Source organism: Geotrypetes seraphini, chromosome 3 (genome assembly GCF_902459505.1).
Source record: "Geotrypetes seraphini chromosome 3, aGeoSer1.1, whole genome shotgun sequence".
Lineage (NCBI taxonomy): Eukaryota > Metazoa > Chordata > Amphibia > Gymnophiona > Dermophiidae > Geotrypetes > Geotrypetes seraphini.
This window is the reverse complement of record NC_047086.1, coordinates 133,819,417-133,841,745: the sequence shown is the minus strand read 5'-3', so window position 1 is coordinate 133,841,745 and position 22,329 is coordinate 133,819,417. Positions and strand designations below refer to the sequence as shown.

The window sequence follows — 22,329 nt, the reverse complement described above, 5'->3', positions numbered from 1 at the left end:
CAAATTCTTTTAAATAAGATTGGTAGAGAAAGAAAGATTGTTCACCCTCTCCAAGGTGAAGAGAACGAGAAGGCACTCTCTAAAGTTAAAAGGGCATAGATTCTGTACAAACGTAAGGAAGTTCTTCTTCACCCAGAGAGTGGTAGAAAACTGGAACGCTCTTCTGGAGTCTGTTATAAGGGAAAACACCCTCCAGGGATTCAAGACAAAGTTAGACAAGTTCATGCTGAATCAGAACGTACGCAGGTAAGGCTAGTCTAAAATTGGGCACTGGTCTTTGACCTAAGGGCCGCCGTGTGAGCGGACTGCTGAGCACGATGGACCACTGGTCTGATCCAGCAGTGGCAATTCTTATGTTCCAATAGAATTGAGAGACTTTCTGTATCTTTCTAAAACATTTTCTCAGCTCTTATTATTTTTTCAGGCTCAGCTATGTTGTAATGTGTGTGTAGCTTCCAGTAAAGGAGACCAGCTACTTAATATTCCTTTCTGTATATAGGCTTATAAAATTACTTGGTAGACAGGACCAGTGATGCGTTAAATAAATTCAATTGCAATTTGATGCTAATGTACAATTCCAAAGCTGTATAACAGCATCTAGCAAATTAGTTGATAGCTTGAATCTTATTCTGTACTGTTGAGACACTATTAGTTCATTAAAGAATGAGGCACCTTCTTATGCTATTGAATAAAGCAATAATGCTGTCATAATCCAGTGAATCACAAAGTTCTCTCTCACATGATAAAAGTGACAAGTTATGAAGCATTGATGCTGTTGTGATCCTGTTTGTGGTAGAAAAGAGTTGCTCCACCGAGCCGATTGTTATTGGCAGTGTGATAAGTACTCTTAAAAGGGTGTTGAGATTTGGGAGAATACCTACATTGCAGTTGTCTAGCACTTTTTGAACCTTCCGCTACTTCGAGTTTTTGACGCTGAACAAATAGTATATTCCATTGTATAAGGCCTAGGGAATGGAACAATCTCCCTGGGTACATTCGTCGGCAACAGAGTATACAGAATTTTATAAGATTGCTTAAGCGGCATCTTTTTTGCCAGGTGAAATACAGGGTATGAGACTGTGTTGTTTATAAGGAAGAGATGATGACAGTAAGGTGCTGGTCACCTATGTATTTTATTGTTTGTATCTTTGCGTTGTGTTGTTAATAGTATTGTTGTATTGTGTGTGTATTTATTGCTGATTGTGTATGTAATTTTGTAATTATGTAATTTATTGTCGATTTGACCCGCTCTGGGTAAGGGCAGGATATAAATAAATAAACCAAACCAAATACTGATAATTGTACTTTATGGGGGCTGTAGACTCTTCAGCCAAAGGTCTTAGATGTTGGCATACAAGCCACAGAAGCAGTCATTCCATAGGCATCATCTTGAAAATGATTATTCAGTTCAGTTATCTGGCAGTCAGTAGCATAGTGAGGGTGAGAGGTGCCTGGGGTGGTTGTGCCCCTTCCCCACCCTCGTCTCTGCTCCCAACCGCCGCACACGCGCGATGCTTCCCTTTCCCCGTACCTCTGTAATGTTCCTGGTGCAAGCAATAACCCCCAACCTGCAGTTGCGCCTGCGTGGGCTCTCTCTCTGATGTCACTTCCTAGGCACGGGTCTAGGAAGTGAAATCAGAAGAAGAGCTGACACAGGTGCAACAGCAGGTTGGGGGGTGTTGCTGCTCACACCAGAAATGTTAACAGAGGAAGTGAAGAGGCGTGCACTCTCAGTAGTGGGGGTAGGGGGGTAGGGAAGGAGCGGGGTGTGTGGAAAGAAGGATGGGTGCCACGCCTCTACAAAGATGGCACCAGGGGCGAACCACCCTCCTGCCCCAACCTTACTACACCACTGCTGGCAGTCAATAATCTTATTCCACAGATGTCTCAAATCTTCCTTGATTTACACACAACAGTATTTACCCAAAGTGGAAAACACAAATATATCACTAATCTCTGCAGGTAGCTTTGTCTTTCGAGAGGAAAAACTATTCTACTTTTCAATACTGTACTTCTCCATGAGCTCCTCTGTTAACCTAAGAAGGGGGTAGGACTTGTATACTGCTTTTTTGTGGTTACATATATACATATATACAGGTACTTATTTTATACCTGGGGCAATGGAGGATTAAGTGATTTGTCCAGGGTCAGAAGGAGCAGTGCTGGGATTTGATCCCACAACCTCAGGGTGCTGAGGCAGCAGCTCTATCACTAGCCCTCGCCTCATACTTTATCAGTCATTTGATGTGTTCTCGCTAAACTGAACAAATATTTCTTTTAGACATGTTATCAGATTAGTGCAATCTTTTACAGACAAAGTGGCACTCTGTAGTCCGTTAGTGGCAAAATCACTATTTTCAAATAATTTCCTACACATAACTGCCAGAAACAAGATTCATTTGTCATTATTTGTTGTACGATAAATAGGAATTCAAGTCTTGAAGGTACAGCAGAGTTTGAAAATCCAGCAAGCACCTCAAGCCTATTCTTATCTTACATTTAGGAAATTATTGAAAACTCATCTATTTGATAAACAAGAATGTTGATATCTAAAGGGGGGGATCTCTCAGTCTGGAGGGCGAAAACCCCGATCTGTTGACTGCAGGGGCTGGCTTTACGCGGCAGCATGCAGTGACTCTGGGAGAGATCTCTCGGTCTGGCGAGACTCCTATCGGCTGCCCTGCAGGGGCTGGCTGTACGCGGCAGCATGCAGGGACTCCAGGAGAGATTTCTCTGCCGGGCCGAGTGCAGGCGAGGGGATTAGCTGAGCCAGGGCATCTTGAAGGCTCCTTGCCGCTGTAGCTTGTGGATCCCCCGCTGCTGCATTCTGATGAGGATGGCTGCTGGAGGAAGATTCTCGTGCTTCACTTCTCTTCATGAAGTCTCTCAGTGCCCTCTTCCTTAGCTTGCATGCACGTGGTGACATGTGCGCACAATGCAAGCAACATGGAAACCTTGAGCACCGGATCCAATCAGTGGGCGCACAATTCAAGAGGATCCAGTGCATTCATCCTTCTCCTGCATCCCAGTCATTTCTTTAGATGATTCAGGCATCTTCAAGGAGATGAGTAGAAAAGTTGTAATAGAGAGCTGTAGAAAATCCGACTGATGGGAACGGGCGGAAACTAAAGACTGGGGATTAGGGGGAAGCAGAGGGAAATGGGTAGGGCTCGGGCACACCAGGTCTTCTGATCTGTGGGCCTAAGGTTGAACTTGTTGAAAGAAGAGCATCTTCCTCTAGACGTGTTTTTTTGTTTCGATCTGCATCCCTGTAGCCTGGAATCAGCCGTACTCTTCCCTACTTCCTGTAGCACAGCGTCAGTTTAGCCCTCCCCCTTCCCCACCCCTCTTGTCCAATGTCAGCCATGCCCTCTCCTTCCTTTAGCATCACCCTCCTCCCAATAGAAACACACCAGCATTAAATATAAAACTTTTTTTTTTTTTTTTTATTAAAACCATCCTGGGCACTGTAGAGAGTATGGTTTCTAATCTTTGGTTTTGAACTCTTCTTTGTATGCTCTGATTTGGTGCAACATATGTGAATCTGATTAAGAGAGGAAGTTATCAAGGTGCAGTAATAAAATTAATTTTTACCACATCTTTAGTGCCAAAACATGACCTAATTGGGCTTTTGGAACTTCTTTTTTTTTTTTGTCTTTTATGAATAAAGACTGCTTCTGGACTGCTATATGTGTTGGCTATGGATTCTTCCACTGCTGGGTTTGGTTCTTCTGTCGTGGTGTGCCTCTTTTCATATCATGGTGTACAGGAATTAGAGTCAGGGCTCAGCCCCAGATAGCCTGTGTATCTAAGTATAGCAGTGTGAATCTTGCCAGCATTTTGCTAATCAGGTAAATCCCATCTCTGAGTACCTGAGCCATGAGTGGAGAGGATCTCATCCTGTCTTGGGTAACTTCAACTGAGTTTTTTTTTCATGGGAGGCAATTTCCAGGGTCCAGTGCACCTTTGAATAGGTATACTAATAGGAATGTAAGAAATTCAGCTGGAAGTAAATGGGGTTGTAACTACCAAATGTATAGGTATAGGACTTCTCTTACTTTTAGCAGGTATCCTCAAAAATTCATGACATATAGTCCAGTGATAGACAAAAATAAAGATAATTTCATATAAGTGCCAATGGGGTATCAGCAGTGGCGTACCTAACATATGTGACACCCAGGGCCCATCATTTTTTGACACCCCCATCTATATCAAAAATATGATTTTTAGTAACAATCTACATATCGCACAACAAGAGTGTATCTAAGAAAAGGCAGCATCTTAAACATTGCAGTGAGTACTAGAACACCAACATATACATTGTAAAACTAAACAAGCCAGATCCCGCTCAGTCAATTGATCCTGTAGTCAATGACAACTGAAAACTATGTCCTTTTCATACACACAGAACAGAGATACACCCTCGCTCAATATGGAATAATCACAAACTAAAAATAGAAATATGTAGACAAAAGTTAAACTGAACCGCCAAGAAACCAGACTCTGCATACAATGCAACACCACAACACCACATAAACAATGACACATTTCCCCTAATACTGTGCAAAATATAAAGACAGTAGATGTAAATTTGAAAAAACTGATACATAACAATCACCACTTTACAAATTAACAAATAAAAATAAAACAAATAATGAGAAATAAGAAATTACCATTTTATTGGACTAATCCATTTTTCAATTAGCTTTCAAAGGCCAAATCTTTCTTCAGAACAGTACAGTATACTGCTGTTATGGTATCCTGTCCTGAGGAAAGGGGTTTAGTCCAAAAAATTGCCTTATTTCCATTTCCTATTTATACATTTTTATCAGTACAGTTACAATACTACTTGATTCTAAATAAAGCAGCAAAAAATCTTTCTACCTTTTGTTGCTTCTGCTTTAATCATCTTCTATTTGCTCTCTTCTTTCTATTCAACATTTGTCCTCTCTCCCTTCCATGCAACATCTGCCCTCTCTTTGCCTCTTCCACCCAGCTTCTGCCCTCTCTCTCTACCACTTCCATCTACTGTCCACCCTCTCTCTCTTCCATATGGCATCTTCCCTCTTTCTATGTCCTTTCAATAAACTGTATATCTGGGTTCCCTTTTCTCCTTTGCACATGATTCATTTCAGCTCCATTTTTTCTGTCTTCACCCCCTCCCCTATGCTTTGGCATCTCTCTCATTCTCTTCTCCTTTCCTTTCTTCCTTCCCACTCCACACCATGGTGTGGTATCTCTATCTCCTTCCCTTTCCTCATGCCATGGCATCACTTCATCCCCCTCCCTGGTATCTCCTTTCCTTTTTTCCTTTCCCTCCCTCCCATGGACTTGGCATCTCTGGTTCCTCTCTCTTGTCTTCCTTCTCCCTCCTTCCCTTTCTCTCCCCAATTGGGTGCAGCAGCATGTCTCGCCTACTTGCCTGTGCAGTATTTCTACCCTCCCCTGCCCAGTATTTCTACTCTCCCCCCCTTCTCTGCCCAGCATGTCTGGCCGGCTCCTCTGCTGAAAGCCGCGGGCGTCCACTCCTCGCGCAATCTGCGGCTGCATCGGAAGCCTTCTCTCTGACGTCATGATGTCGGAGGGAATGCTTCCGACGCAGCTGCAGATCGCACGAGGAGTGGACGCCTGCAGCTTTCAGCAGGGGAGCCGGCCAGAAGATGAGCAACAGCGGTGAGCACCCACGGACACCCCCATTTACTGCCACTGCTGCTAATTAAGAAGCAGTAGCGGCAGAATAGGGAGGGGGGCCAGCTTTGCACTAGAGAGTTGCGCGGGGACAGAAATCCCACCTGTCTCCACCAAAATCCCACCCGTTCTCACCCATCCCCATGAGGAATCCCCTCCGTCCCCACCCATCCCCGCGAGGAATCCCCTCCGCCCCTGCCCGTCCCTAAAAACTTCAGAAATAGTTATTTCATTTAATTATGCTACTGAATTAAAGGCTCTGGTAGAGACCCATTTACAAATAAGCAAAGACACTTTATTAATTTGGAAATATTAATTGGGAAGAATACATATTTTGTAAACGGGTTTCTACCAGAGCCTCTAATGTAAATATAAATACTCAGCTGATGAGAACCCCCAAGCTGTCAGCTGAGGACTTCCTTTGCAGTTGGCCGGGGGTCCCTTTTGCCAAGCTTGGCAGGCAGCAGTAGCGTCCCTGAGTCACAGATGCTGGCACCTCAGTGGCTCATGGATGTTGCCAGCGACTGCTGTGCTTGGTGGAGGGGAGTTCTGGCCATCTCTAGAGGAGGTCCTCTGCTGGCGGTGCTTGGGGCTTCCCACCAGTCACAGCAAGGGTCAGCAAGTACTTCAACACTGTAGAAATAAAATCAGAAATGCATTTCCTTTTCTTTTGAACACAATACAAAGACACCTGCTGTATACATTTCCCAAAGCTAACATATTTTAGTCAAAAAATTCCGTTTTTTACCTTTGTTGTCTGGAGACTTATTTTTCCATAAAGTTGGTCCCAGTTTCTTTTTTCCGCTTTCCCATCTTCTGTAAATTCTTCTGTTGTTGTCCATTGGTTCCTCTTACCATGGTCCAGCATTTATCCCTTTCTCATCTTTCGCCCCTGCCCACCAATCTCATGCCCAACATTTCTCCTTCTATCACCCCTCTCCAGCATCATGTCACATCTCTCCCTCCATTCCCTTCACCACTATGTCCAACATTCCTCCCTCTTGCATCCATTTCAATCTGTCCGTTCCACCACAATATTTCTCCCTCTCATCTGTACCTCCCTCCCTCCCTATGACCAAAAATTCTCCTTTCTTCCATTCCCCGTGTACACAACCATCTCTTTCCCAAGTTCATGCCTTCTGTGTCCAAAAATGCATTCCCTCCCCCACCTCAGCATCTCTTTCCCTCCCTTCCTCTCTCCCAAGTTCATGCCTTCTGTGTCCAAAAACGCACTCCCTCCCCCACCTCTTTCCCTCCCTTCCTCCTTCCTCTCTCCCAAGTTCATGCCTTGTGTCCAAAAAAGCACTCCCTCCCCCACTTTTGCGTTCCGCGTTTGCCTCCCAAGTTCGACCTCCTGTTCCGCATTTGCCTCCCACGTTCGTGTCCAGCCCTCATCTGCCAACAAATTACCAACTTTCTCATCCAAATGGAGCTCGAGCCGCGAGGCTCGTCTTTTATTTCCTGCCTGCCCTGCCTCAGCACACATAGCCGACCGGAAGTCTTTGCATAAGCCCTTCCTCCGACGTCAGCGCTGACATCGGGAAAGACTTCCGGTCGGCTATGTGTGTGCGGTAGGGCAGGTAGGAAAGAAGACGAGCCTCATGGCTCGAGTTGTATTGAACCCCGCGGGTCCCCCGGTCGTCCCTGTTCAGCTCTGTACTGTGCACCCCCTTGGGGCATGTACCCAGGGCGGACCCCCCACCCCCACCCTAGGTACGCCACTGGGTATCAGACCACCCTCTGAGCAGCATAGTTCATTAGGGCTTAATTCCTCTTTCTTCCCATAAGGCACAACTTCTCTAAATCCTCATTTGTGTTAATACTTATCAATACTTTAAATAAGCTTAATTTCATAAGTTAATTTAAATATAATTTAATCTCATAATTTTGCTTTTCAGCCATCAATGTTAGTCCCCTCAATCAACGCGTTTCACTTTCTTTATCAAGGCATGGGGAAGCTACATAACTTTTTTCATCACTCATATAATTGTTATGTAGCTTCCCCATGCCTTGATATAGAAAGCAAAACGCGTTGGTTGAGGAGACTAACATTGATGACTGAAAAGCTAAGTTACGAGATTAAATTATATCTAAATTAACTTATGAAATTAAGCTTATTTAAAGTATTTTTGATAAGTATTAACACAAATGAGGATTTAGAGAAGGTGTGACTTACAGGGAAAAATGAGGAATTAAGCCCTAATGAGCTATGCTGCTCAGAGGGTGGTCTGATACCCCATTGGCACATATGAAATTATCTTTATTTTTGTCTATCACTGAACTATATGTCATGATATTTTTAGGTATAGGACTGACAGGATCTGCATTCACTCAGGTTTATAACTGTCTGAGGCTTCCAAGCAGTCACAGGGTATATGGTATTCCTCCTCATCCCCATTCTCCCTAATGGCTTCAGGCAGAATTAGATTTTGCAGACACACCTCAGGTAGGTGAATTACAGTTCTCAGCTCTGCTCAGGGGACAATGGCAGGCCACAAGGTCCACAATGGATCTTCTGTCCTTTTTATCCCATATCCACTGGGGATCCAGTGGATAAGCAACAGTCAGTATCTTAGGTTACAAGACAGCTCAGCTATGGGCAAGAGGCTGGGAGAGGGAACACTAGCCCATTGATCTCCCAGCAATTAAGCACAGATGCTGCTGACTGCAGACGTAGCTCCAGTCTAGATGTAGCTCCATTAGCAGCTGCCTTGCAATACTCTCATGTAGCTCCTTTGTCTCCTGTCAAAAGCCATCTCTGTGTTTTAGACAAGTTCCTGGAGGAAAAGTCCATAGTCTGTTACCGAGACACGGGGGAAGCCACTGCTTGCTCTGTATCAGTAGCATGGAATATTGCTACACCTTTGGTTTTGACCAAGTACTAGTGACCTGGATTGGCTACCTTGAGAATGGGCTACTGGGCCGGTCTCACCCAGTAAGGCTATACTTATGTTCTTACCTTTTCCTAACACCACCTGCTGACGGAAATTAAATCTGAACTATTAAAGCAAAGGAATGTATTCATGTTCTCTTAGTCTTCTGCGGCTGGCGTTATGATTGTAGTAGGTTTCCGGGTCTCGCCATGTCTGTGTAGAAAGAAACAATGTTTTAGCCATCATGCTGTGGCTTGGCTGAAACGTCTGTTCTTTCTACACAGACGTGGCGAGACCTGGAAACCTGCTAGAAGAATGTACAGTGGCGCCTCGCATAACGAACGCCTCGCACAGCGAACGCTGCGCACAACGAACTTCAAGTCTTGCTTCCCACAACGAACTTCGTTTCACACAACGAAGTCGCCCGAGCTGCATCCTTCCGCGCAGGCACTGCGCTTAACTGCCCTCTCTCCGCCTGGCTCCCTGTGCAGTGGCGGACCGTCGGCTCGCAGGGGCCCGGCGCCTACTGCTGATGCGTTGGGGGGGGGGCGGAGCTACTCTCGCCGCTTCCCCGATGCTAGAAAAAAAAAAATAAATGAACAGTTAAGTCCCAGTTTTTGCCGCTGAGACTCTGCCCTCTCTCACTGTAAAATTAGACTCTACTTAGTCTGTCTTTAAATTTAAAAAATGTGTGTTGTTTTAAAAAACAATTATGTTTTTAGATGTATCTAAATAAAAATAATAACAAAAAATTTATCTTTTTTTATGTCATCTTAGCATATTTTATGCTACAGAACGAATTATTTTTTTTAACATGTATTGTTATGGGAAAATGCGTTTCACATAACGAACTTTTCGCATAACAAACTTGCTCCTGGAACCAATTAAGTTCGTTGTGTGAGGCACCACTGTATTCATGTTTTCAATTAATCTCTTCACTGGCATAATTGCTTGAAACAAATGTTTAATTTTATAAACTACTTTGTTTGTCGATTGAAAGACAGCACTGCATATCAAGTTTGGCATAAGCATTTCTCTTGAGCTGGTATTTTCAATATCTATCTTGCCTGTGCCATAGCTGTCTCAGAAACATCGTGATCAATACCTTGACAGAACTGACACCATCCACAAGGTGCCATACTTCATATTGCCCGTGAAAGAGAAAGACAGATATATTGCTCCATATAATATGTGAGTATCTAAACCAATATGGCTGTTGCTTTCAGTCGTAGGCTGTTTCTGATGGCTTGTAATAGGCCCTGGGGGCCTGATTCTATAAATGGTGCCTATTTTTTTTAATTAGTACCCCCACCCTCTTTTTACAAAACTGCAAAAGCAGTTTTTAGCACTGGCTGGCACACTGAATGTAGAGAATGACACAGGGATGATTTTTTTTCCCCGTCCCCGCGGGGAACTCATTTTCCCATCCAGCAATGCCTCTTTCATAGAAGAGTGGTCAATAGAGATGGCGGTTAAACTGAGAGGATTGGCTGTATTGAAAAAACGTTACAGTGAAACATGCTGACACAGAGCTATTCCAAAACTGACCACAAACTAAGCTAAGTACTATTATTATTGGAAAATTGGTGCTATAACACTATTTATGAAATTATTTATGAAAATAGTTATATTTAAAATAATTCAAAAAAGTATTTATAATATAAGATTTGATCCTGTGATGAAGCGACATGTTAATCATTGGGGAGATGATTGTTTTGACCCCAGTGTTTTGTTTCTGAGGATAGGGAACTGAACTTTAGTGATTGGGTCCCTAGGGATGGTGATCTAAGGAAAATTTAAATTTAAACACAAAAGGTACAATTATTATAGAGTGTGTCAAACCTAATATAGGGACTCTGTTACTAAAGTACTCTAAAATCTGGACTTAGCACATGGAGAAATCCCACATTAAAATGTGCTAAGTCCAGATTTAAAGTGGCACTTTTAAAGGCATATTTCTATTTTATTGTTTGCAGGTCAGTGCACAAAACCTGCAAAAAAAAATAAAAATAAATAATGTGGGAGTACTTACCACCTCCTATTTAGGAAGATCTAAGTGCTTCTGCATTAAGGCCCCCTTTTATCAAGCTGTGTTAGGGTTTGTTTGTTTTTTTATTGCTGGCCACTGCAGTATAAGCTCCAATGCTCATAGAATTCCTATGTACATCAGAGCTTTTACCACAGCTGCCGGTGATTTAAAAAACCCTAACGCGGCTTGATAAAAGAGGGCCAAAGTCTGCATTAACTAATTAGCACATGCTAATCAGAATACACTAGCTGATTGACATGCCACACTCCCTCCCAAAGCGTACCCCCCCCTCCCCAGGCCCCCAAACCGTTCTGAGCTCCCCTGGGAGAGCAGTATAGAAAAAAACTGAATAAATAAATGTCCAACCTACTTCCTTCTTCCTCTCTGCTACTGCCTGTCTCAGTGCCTCCCTCAAAATGGGATCATTATTTAATTAAAAATATGGACAGTTCTGTCTCTTAAAAAAAAAAAAAAATGTTCAGTGAGTTCCTTCAGTTTTGATTTTGCTACTGATATTCTTTTACTAAATCTGATTAACTATCTTTTCATTTTTTTTTCCTACAGGGATCATAGCTCTCATTTATCACCACCATTGTAAAACCGAGCAGTAATCAGAGGCATAATTAAGAAACATTGTTTCCAAACACATCTGCTTCATATAATGTACCTTATGTGATATTATTGTTATTAGGGCTTTAAATGAACCTGAGTTTACTGTGGCATATGGTTCTCCTGGTGGAATTATGTGCATAAAAATTTATAATTCTGCGCAATGATTTTGAAAATTCTGTGCACAATTTCAAAATTCTACAAAGTTTATTTGAATTGTTTTACATAGAATTCCCCTATCCTAAGGCTTGAAATTCCTTCCTTCCTTTTCCTTTCTCAGGTTACAGAGAACCTCTCACTCCAACTAGTTTTGTCTCCCTCTAAATCCTATGTTTCTCTCTCACTCGCACCCTAAATCGCCTTCTTGGCCCCCATGGTGTGATATCTCTTTCTCGTTACTGGCTAAGAATCTCTTCCTCCCTTCTCACCCCCTTTCTAGTCTGGGTCACAGTCTTCCTCTCTCTATCCTCCCCCCCCCCCATTGTCTCCCTCCCTCCATGGCCAAGGAACTCTTCCTCCCTTCCCACCACCCCTTTCTGGTCTGAATCACTCTCTCTTCCTCTCTCTACCATTCCCCCTCCCCTACTTGTAGGTCCAGTATCCATGTCCCCTCACCCCACCCTACTTCATCCCACCACCTCTCTTCCTCCTTTCTCACCTTCCTTTCTGGTCTGTGTCATGTTCTTCCCACCCCCCACCCCCCTCTTATGGGTACAGCATCTAGATCCCCTCCCCTCCACCTTGTGGGTCCAGCATCCATGTCCCTTCCTCTTCCCCACCAAAAAAACTTTTGGCCATCATCCATGTTCCCTCCACTTCCCACCCCCAATTGTGGTCCACCATTCATCTCCCTTCCTCTTCCGCAGGCCTACCCTCTCTCTCTTTGACCATCCTCTCCCATAGCATCTCCCTGCTGTCCTCCTGCTCCTGACCCGACAATACCCCTCCACTCCGCACAGATCTGGCCTCCAATTGACCTCCCTCACTATGTGGAGCCGGTATCTCTTACCCAAGGGCACTCCCAAAACAGCAGTGGCAGTCAGCCAGCAGAGGCAATGCTGTGCAGAATTCTGCGCAGACCTGTTGTTTCTCACATTCCTGATTCTGCTACTGACCTGACAACCCCACTCCCCTTCCCCCGCATGGGACTGGCCTTTGACTGGACTTCCCCTCCCCATGTGGAGCTGGTTTCTCTTACCTGCAGGATCTCCCAAAGCAGCAACGGTGGTCAGCCAGCAGAGGCAGGGCTATAAACAAGCTGCTTGTGGCCAGTCTTTCCAGGGCCTTTTCTCTGCCATGTCAGAAGTATTGCAGCAAAGGAGAGGCTTTAGTGGGGCCGACTGCAAGCAGACTGTTTACAGCACTGCCTCTACTGGCTGACCACCGCTGCTGCTTTGTGAGGGCCTGCCGGTAAGAAAAACCAGCTACATACGGGAAGGGGATCCAATCAGAGGCCAGATCCACGCAGGGAAAGAGGAGGGGTTGTCGGGACAGGAGCAGAACCAGGTGGGTGGGAGAGAAACAGTCTGCACAGAATTCTGCACAGCTTGTGCACAATTCTGCGCGGATGGAGACTACTGTGAAAACTGCGCGCTGCACATTAGCACAGAATTCCAGCAGGGGTAATATAGCCATGGAGAAGCCGAAGGATGTAGTGGTTGTATAAGGATTTTGCATAGATGTGGAGGAATAGCCTAATGGTTAGTGCAGCGGGTTGAGAACCAGGAAAAATAGGTCTGATTCCTACTACCGTTTCATGTGACTCTGAACAAGTCACTTAACCCTTCACTGCCCCAGATACAAAACTTAGATTGTGAACCCTGCAGGGACAGAGAAAGTACCTGCAAATCTTAAATAATAAAACCCTAGAGCGCGCATGCTCTCTTGAAACTCCGTGATTCCTGGCGCCATGAGGTGTGCCTCCGTGCTGAATTCGATTTTCGAACACGGAGGCAGGCCAGAACACGGAGCAACTCCCCACTCGCTGTCACGTACCGCCAGAGTTCCTCATTGCTGCTGCTGATTCGGAGGGGGGGGGGGGCACAGGCGCACCTGCCAGGATCTTCCCTCTTCCCTGCTCACCCGCCTGCCACAGCTCCTCTCTCAAACGGGTCGGGGACCACGGGCGGGCGGCTCGCAGACAGGAGGCTGCCAAAACGCATCAAGCTTCCCCAGGTGGAGGGGGGGGGAGACGGCAAGCGAGGAGGGAGTCGGAGCAGGCCACAGAGACTGTCGGTGCCTGCAGGCCGCGGCTTCAGGCGGATGTCGGTGGAGGTAAGGGTTGCTGCTAGACAGGGGAAGAGGTGCTGATGGACGGGGGGTGGGCAAAAAAAGGAAGGGAGGCCTACTGCTGGACAGGGGGAACAGAAAAGAGGTACTGCTGGACAGGGGAAGAGGTGCTGATGGACGGGGGGGTGGACAAAAAAAGGAAGGGAGGCCTACTGCTGGACAGGGGGAACAGAAAAGAGGTACTGCTGGACAGGGGAAGAGGTGCTGATGGACGGAGGGAGGCAAAAAAAGGAAGGGAGGCCTACTGCTGGACAGGGGAAGTAGAAAAGAGGTACTGCTGGACAGGGGAAGAGGTGCTGATGGACGGGGGGCAAAAAAAGGAAGGGATGCTTGCTGGACAGGGGGAACAGAAAAGAGGTACTGCTGGACAGGGGGAGTAGAAAAGAGGTACTGCTGGGCAGGGGAAGAGGTGCTGATGGACGGGGGTGTGGCAAAAAAAGGAAGGGAGGCCTATTGCTAGACAGGGGAAGTAGAAAAGAGGTGCTGCTGGACAGGGGGGGCCTACTGCTGGACAGGGGAACAAAAAAGAGGTACTGCTGGACAGGGGAAGAGGTGCTGATGGATGGGGGCAAAAAAAGGAAGGAAGGGCTACTGCTGGACAGGGGGAGTAGAAAAGAAGTACTGCTGGACAGGGGAAGAGGTGCTGATGGATGGGGGGGCAAAAAAAGGAAGGAAGGCCTACCGCTGGACAGGGGGAGTAGAAAAGAGGTACTGCTGGACAGGGGAAGAGGTGCTGATGGATGGGGGGGTCAAAAAAAGGAAGGAAGGCCTACCGCTGGACAGGGGGAGTAGAAAAGAGGTACTGATGGACAGTGGCGACAGAAAAAGGAAGGGAGGCCTACTGCTGGACAAGAGGAGCAGGAAAGAGGTGCTGCTGGACAGGGGGGAGTTAAAACAAAGGGAGAAGGGCTGCTGCTGGATAAGGGGAGCAGTGAAGGGGTGGTGGTGGCACAGGGGAAGAAAAAGGAAGGGAGAATGGACAGGGGGAGCAGACAAGGGGTGGTGGTGGACAGCCGAGGAAAAATAAAGACAGAAAGAAATTAATACTGAAATAGGCTAAGGAGAGAGAGAGAAATAAATAAATACACATAAATAAATAAATAAATACATACACATATTCTAGCACCCGTTAATGTAACAGGCTTAAAGACTAGTAATATATAAACTGCTTTGATTGTACCACAGAAGGCAGTATTTCAGATCCATAACTCTCTAAGTAAACAGGCTTGCAATTCTTAAGCATTTCACTAGTTAGTGGCTTCAGTACATCCCAGGCTAGTAATGACTGAAACAGTAGCATAGTAAGGGGGAGAGGTGGGCCACCCCAGGTGCTATCTTGGTTGGTGAGCTGGCACCTCTCCTCTTGTCTGCCCCTGTACCTCTAACTCTTCGCCGGTACGAGCAGCATCTCCAACCTGCTGCTTGCGCCTGTCCTGCAGAGCTGCTCCTCCTCCTCTTCCTTCCAGTCTTGCTCCGTTTTTTCCCTCTTTATCTACTGCTGCCATGAAGTACAGTTTTTCTCCATCTTACTGCACCTCTGTCTGGTCTGAAGATGAAGCATGAGACTGTGGCTCTCTACATAGCAACACTTCCTCTGCCAGTCTCGCTGCCTCTGATTCAAATTTCTGGGACAGCATGTAAAACAGTAGTGGTAAGCAGAGAGCCATGGTCCCAGTCCCACACTTCTTTGTTGGTTGTTTATTAGTGTGGACCTGGTGGAGATGCAATGGGAGAGAGAAAAATTGTGCTTAGCCTCTCCTGCTTGTTTTGAATATTTCTTGCCATACCGTATACCTGGAACAGGTTGCCAAAGTCAATATGTCATGCTCCATCTCTAGCTGTTTTCAAATCCAAGCTAAAAGCCCACTTTTATTTATTTAGATTTCTATCCGATCCTCCCGGAAGCACAGAACGGGTTACAGCAAAAACATACACAGTAGGTTAAGGCAGTGGCGTACCTAGGGTATGTGGCACCCGGGGCCCATCATTTTTTGACACCCCCCCCCCCCCCCATGTAAAATTTTTTTTTTTTTTTTTTTTGCAATAACCATGAAATGGAATAAATGGTCAGAATAGAAACAGGCAGTGAAAATTTTCTTTTATTGAACCTCATTTATGTAACCATTATTCCAAACATAACATAACATAAATTATGTCTGAATTGTCATGACATCAGAAGTACATATGGAGTAGTTGCAGGTGATGCTTGGGACAGTTCTGATTATGTTAGTTTGGTTTTATGTGTTTTTTGAATAGAAGGGTTTTTATTTCTTTTTTTAAGGTTTTGTAGTTTGTGGTCGAGGTCAATAGGTTGTAGAGTTGGGGTCAAGTGTTGCAGCTCGAATGGCTAGGAGGTTGTCGAACAGTTTTTTTCTTTTGACGTTTTTGGTTGGAGGGTGTGTGAATGGTGCGTGAGTTCTCCTATGTCTGTTTCAAGTGGATTGAATTATTTAGCTGAAGAAATTAGTTACCCCCCCCCCATTCCACACACATTAATTCTCTTCCATTTTTGTTCCCATTATAAAAAAACACTGATAAGTTCCCAGGAAAAAAATACATTAAAATAAGAAGTGAAAACAGACTACCTCTTCCTCTCAACACACTGACATGCTACCACCACCACCAACACTAGGAACACCTCACCGAGTATGCCAGCAATGCTTATAAACTTTATAAAACACATTATTATATTTTCTTATAAAGCATATATTTTAACTGAACTCAGCCTTGCCATTCACAAAAATAGAAAAGTTCCCATTTCAAGCTGTCTCATGTACACTTTTCAAATCTAACATATTGTAATCACAAAACAGAAAATAAAAATATTTTTTTCTACCTTTTGTTCTCTGATCAATATTCAAATCTTGTTGGTCCCAGGCTCTTGTTGTCTTGCTTGCCAGGGTCTCCTTTCTCCGTGCTAACCATCCGTCTGCCATCTCTGTTCTCCCCTTCCGTTTCCCTTCCCTCTCCCGGAGATCTGGCATCTTTCCTTTTTTTTGTCTCCATCCACAGATTCACCTTTTCTCAACTCCCCACCACCCCAGGATCCACCATCTCTCCCTTTCTGTTCCCAACTATCCTCCTATCCAGTATCTCTATCCCCCCTCCACACCATCTCCTGTTTCCAAGTTCTCTCCCTTTCTGTTCTTTCCCTCCCTAAATCCCATTATGCACCATCTCTCTCCCACTCCTCTGTTTTTAGACCCATTATTTCTAACCCCCAAAGTCTGGCATATGCACGTATCTTTGAACCCCCCCCTTCCCTCTCTCCCTCTGTGTACTTTTACACCAGGACCCCCCTCCCCCGAAGGTCTGTCCCCCCTCCGAAGGGCTACACCCCACCCCTGAAGACCTGCACCCCCCCGAAGGACTTTACCTCCCACCCGAAGGTCTGTCCCCCTCTGAAGGCCTAAACCCCACCCCTGAAGGCCTGCACCCTCCCCGAAGGATTGTACCCCCCACCCGAAGGTCTGTCCCCCCCTGAAGGCCTGCACCCATCCCGAAGGCCTGCACCCACCCCGAATGCCTGCACCCACCCCGAAGGCCTGCACCCACCCCGAAGGCCTGCACCCCCGAAGGCCTGTCCCCCCCCTTGAAGGCCTGACCCCCCCCTTGAAGGCCTGCCTGCTTGTCCCCCCTTGAAGGCCTGTCCCCCCTTAAAGGTCTGCCTGTCCCACCCCCTTGTAGGCCTGTCCCCCCTTAAAGGTCTGCCTGTCCCACCCCCTTGTAGGCCTGTCCCCCCCTTGAAGGCCTGCCTGCTTGTCCCCCCTTGAAGGCCTGTCCCCCCTTAAAGGTCTGCCTGTCCCACCCCCTTGTAGGCCTGTCCCTCCCTTGAAGGCCTGACCCCCCCTTGAAGGCCTGCCTGCCTGTCCCCCCCTTGAAGGCCTGCACCCCCTTGAAGGTCGGCACCCCCCCTGAAGGCATACACCCCCCCTGAAGGCCTGTCCCCCCTTGAAGGCCTGTCCCCCCCCTTGTAGGCCTGCACCCCCTTGTAGGCCTGTCCCCCCTTGAAGGCCTGCCTGCCTGTCCCCCCCTTGAAGGCCTGCACCCCCTTGAAGGTCTGCACCCCCCCCCGAAGACCTGCACCCCCCCTTGAAGGCCTGCCTGCCTGTCACCCCCCTCCCCCTTGAAAGTCTGCCTGCCAGCCCGCCCGCCCCACCCTGAAGGCCTGATGCCCCGACCCACCCCGAAGGACCATTCGCCCCCCTGGCCTCCCCGCACTACCTATGAAGCAGCCGCAGCAGGATCGCGACGTCAGCTATCTTTGCGCTGCTTAGGAGCTGCTTCCTGCGACGCGGTCCCGCCCCCTCCTCTGACGTCAGAGGAGGGACGGGACCGCGGCGCAGGAAGCAGCGCCCAAGCAGCTGAGGGATTGCTGACGTCGCGATCCTGCTGCGGGCTGCTTCATAGGTGTGCTGGAAGGTCAGTGGGGCGAGCGGTCCTTCGGGCGTTGGGGGGGACTGAGCGGCAAGGCCGGGAACACCCCCTCAGGGCTGGTACCCGGGGCGGCCCGCCCCCCCCCCCGCCCCCCCCTAGGTACGCCACTGGGTTAAGGGCATGATTAGTTACAAAACATGATGTATATAGGAGGAAAGATTTAAAGAGGAGTCAATCCTGGTGTCCATTCAGCTGAAGAGGAAGGTCTTCACTGCTTTCAACTCTTAACTCCCACTCATGGTCGGATACCTTTACCCATTGTATCATTTCTTCTACCACAAACTCTCAAACCCCGAGATGTTCTGTCTGTCCAAATTAGATTGTAAGCTCTTCTGAGCAGGGACCGTCTATTAAATGTTAAATGTACAGCGCTGAGTACACCTTTCAGCGCTCTAGAAATGATAAATAGTAGTCGTAATAGGCAAGCAATCTGCAAAATCTATAAGATCCAGTCCAAAAACGAAACCAGCAGACCAGCATAAATTATTTTATTGCCAAGGTGTACTTGTACAGCATTACTCAGCAGCTCACAGTTAATTAAGCCTGGGGGGGGTGGGGTTTGAGGTTTTTCACTAACATAAATATGCCTTTTCAGGTTTAGGGTTTGTTTGTTTTTTACAGTACTGCCATTTTATAATTTGTAATATGACATCACGTCTTCTTTAAATATTAACTAGTGATGATATACGTATGTTCTTTTGGATGTGCTCTTCTTTACCAAATCCCTGGATAAGGTCAGCCTCAGTGGATCACACATTGTATCTTTTGTCTTGTTGCAGAGAAGGTGCAAAGCTTCAGGAATACTTACAAAATGTGTTTGGCAAGGACGAAATGGTAATGCTTTATTTTATTCTTCCAGAGAGAGAATGCTCTTGTGTAGCAATTATTTACAGGGTAGATCTGTAAAGTACATGCTCACAGTTGTGTACCAATTACATGCATAATTTATCAGAAGAATGGCATAGGCATGTGTATTTGCATACATATGCACATAGAAACATGATGGCAGATAAAGGCCAAATAGCCCATCCTGTCTGCCCATCCACAATATCTGCTACCTCCTCCTCTCCCTAAGAGATCCCACATGCTTGCCCCATGCTGTCTTGAATTCAGATACAATCTTCATTTCCACCACCTCCATCAGGAGACTGTCTATTCCACGCATCTACCACCCTTTCTGAGCCTATCACCTCTTAACTTCATCCTATGCCCTCTCCTTCCGGAGTTTTTCTTCATTTGAAAAGGACTCACCTCCTGTACATTAACACCACGGAGATATTTAAACATCTCTAGCACATCCACTCTCTCCTGTCTTTCCTCGAGAGTATTCATATTAAGGTCTTTAAGTCTGTCCCCATACAATTTATGACAAAGACTACTAACCGATTGGACTTTAGCAAAGCTTTTAACATAAACGCTAAAATTCTTCCTAAGCAGTATTCTGTACATGTATCTAAGTGTGTATTTTACAAATAGACTTACACACAGGTGGAGTTTGGGCAGACCATGCATGAGATGCATATTTAGGCATGTAACTAACAGAATACTGTGGTTTATGCATGTATATCTTAGATATACACACTTACACCACCTCTCTGGCTGGCATAAGTGTGCACATCAAATTTATAGGCATGTACAGTATTTTTGCTGTTATGCTAGTATTTCTTAAGGAAAAAATAGATGTTCATGTTCCTTTATAGAATAGGCTTCTACCAGGTGCCCAGTTACGTATAGAATCACCCCCAATGACATCAGAAACCGGGCTTGATATACAAAGCAATTTAACCATCCAGAAATGGCTCCTGATTGGTTAAATTGCTTGTTTGAGTCTCTCTGCTGATATTCAGAGGCACTTAACTAGTTAATGCTACTGAATATCATCACAGACTGCTAAACTCAAAGCCAGCTATTTTTTAAGTGATCCAAGGGCAGAACTGGCACTCAAGCGGTTAAGGACTGATATTCAGCACTCAGCCACCTAAGTTTAGCAATCCAATCAGACTGCATAAAAATCAGTCTATGCGGTATCATTTATGTGGTAGCTGAATATTGCACTTGATCATATAAGAGATAGCAGGCCACATAAACCTAGATATTCAATGTAGGTGCCTGAACGTGGCCTGGCATTAAATATCTGGGAAAAACACTAGTGGTTGATTTAAAAAAAAACAACAAAAAAAAAAACCACTTACTGTCGCGACACCCTAGGAGTCCAAAGGTAGAATCAGTGGAACTTGGAGGCTTGGAGGCTTTTTATATTTATTATAATTTTTCTCTGAACACAAATTAGTGCACTAGTCACTCACATGCAGCACTAATGGAGAGATATGTAATGTTTCTCAAGTCCTTAGTTGTTGTTATCTACTGCAACCCCACCAAAAAAAACAAAAAACCAACAAACAAACATTGCCCTCATTTGCTTTGGCAGATATTTTTGTTTTGTTTTTTGTTTTTTTAGCTCTCCAGAGTGAAATTTGTCTCTTCTCAAATATATATATATATATATATATAGTTTTTCAATATGTGTTGGTCCTGCAGGGTACTTGTGACCTGGACTGGCTGTGGACACAGAACTCCCAGCATGACATTTCTGTTCTTCAATATTTAAGCAGGAAGGAGCATGGTCTCTTCTCTGCTGGTAATCTGCTAGAATGTGGTAATGGGCCATCTCAAGTTGAATGAACCTAAGTGCCACTTATTTGGAAGAGGCTGGAACTGGCGTACCTAGCATATGTGACATCCGGGGCCCATCATTTTTTGACACCCCCCCCATCTATATGACAAATATGATTTTTTAGTAACAATCCACATATCACACAACAAGAGTGTACCTACAAAAAGGCAGCGTCTTAAACACTGCAGTGAGCACTAGAATACCAACACATGCATTGTAAAACTGAACAAGCCAGATCCTGTACAGTCAATTGATCCTGTATCGTCAATGCTATCAGAAAGCCATGTCCCTTTCATACACACAGACAGATACACCCTCGCCCAATATGGAATAATCACAAACTAAAAATAGAAATATGTAGACAAAAGTTAAACTGAACCGCCAAGAAACCATACAATGCATACAATGCAACAATGCAACACTACAACACAACAATGCATACATTGCAACACTACAACAACACATGTCCTCTAATACTGTGCAAAATATAAAGACAGTAGATGTAAATTTGAAAAAACTGATACATAACAATCATCACTTTACAAATTAACAAATAAAAATAAAACAAATAATGAGAAATAAGAAAATACCATTTTATTGGACTAATCCCCGTAAGCTCGGTCCCCATCTCCGCAAACCACTTGATTCCATCCACACAAGCCTTGAATTGTTTTATATTGAACTTATTATATTAAAGTATAAAAGAAACAATATTCTGTACAATTGTCAATTTATAAATCAGCGTCTTCTCCCCACTCTCTCTTCCATATTTCCCTTCAGCGTCCTCAGCCCACTCTCTCTCCACTTTCCTTCAGCGCACGCACATAAGAAAAAGCAAGTAATTTTATATAATTTTCATTCTATTCATTCATAGAAATTAAAGTCTAAATAATGCCAGACACATAACAAAACATGATTTTACAAAAATAATTCCCTGCACAGTCAAACCTGCAAGGATTACTAGATGTCTTTCAGCAGCTCCCCTCCCTCCCTCCCCCTTACCTTCGTGGCCAAGTCAAAATGATCTACCAACAATAAAATTTTAAAAACACAAAGCACATTGTACGCAGAGAAAATGTTAATTATCATTTATATTCTGCAGGTTTTCAAAGAGGTCAAGGCAGATGACTTTATGCAATGTCACCTCAGTAACAACTATACAAAAATAGACAAATATACCCCCTCCTTTTTTACTAAACTGCGATAGTGGTTTTTAGCGCAGGGAACTGCGCTGAATGCCCCACGCTGCTCTCAACGCTCATAGGCTCCCTGCGCTAAAAAACGCTATTGCGGTTTAGTAAAAGGGGGCCATAGTGCAAAATATAGACAGCATATATAAATTCTCAAAATGGACACATTTTGATCACTAAATTGAAAATAAAATCAATTTTCCTACCTTTGTTTGGTAATTTCATCAGTCTCTGGTTGCACTTTATTCTTCTGACTGTGCATCCAATATTTCTTCCCTTCTTTCAGCCTCCTGTATGCTTCCTCTCCTCCAGACCTCATTCCCTCCCCCAACTTTTTCTTTGTTTCATCCTGCCCCCTTCTTTCTTTCTTTCTTTCTTCGTGCCCTCTTTCTTTCTGTATGTCTGTCTTTCTCTCTCTCTCTTCGTGCCCCATTTCTTTCTTTGTTTCACCCTACCCCTTCTTTCTTTCTCTCTGTCTGTCTTTCTCTCTCTCTCTCTGTGCCCCATTTTTTCTTTTTCTTTGTTTCACCCTGCCCCCTT

The 22,329-nt window shown here is 45.1% G+C and overlaps 1 protein-coding gene across 1 annotated transcript in view; it reads left to right on the top strand.

The window, feature by feature from the left end:
• FAM166C (family with sequence similarity 166 member C) overlaps nucleotides 1-22,329 on the top strand; it is a 66,517-nt gene that overhangs the window by 27,031 nt on the left and 17,157 nt on the right. The window contains exons 3-4 of the mRNA XM_033935885.1: nucleotides 9,640-9,752; nucleotides 18,705-18,759. Of these exons, the coding sequence (XP_033791776.1) occupies nucleotides 9,640-9,752; nucleotides 18,705-18,759 (168 nt within the window). The remainder of the gene's footprint in view (nucleotides 1-9,639; nucleotides 9,753-18,704; nucleotides 18,760-22,329) is intronic.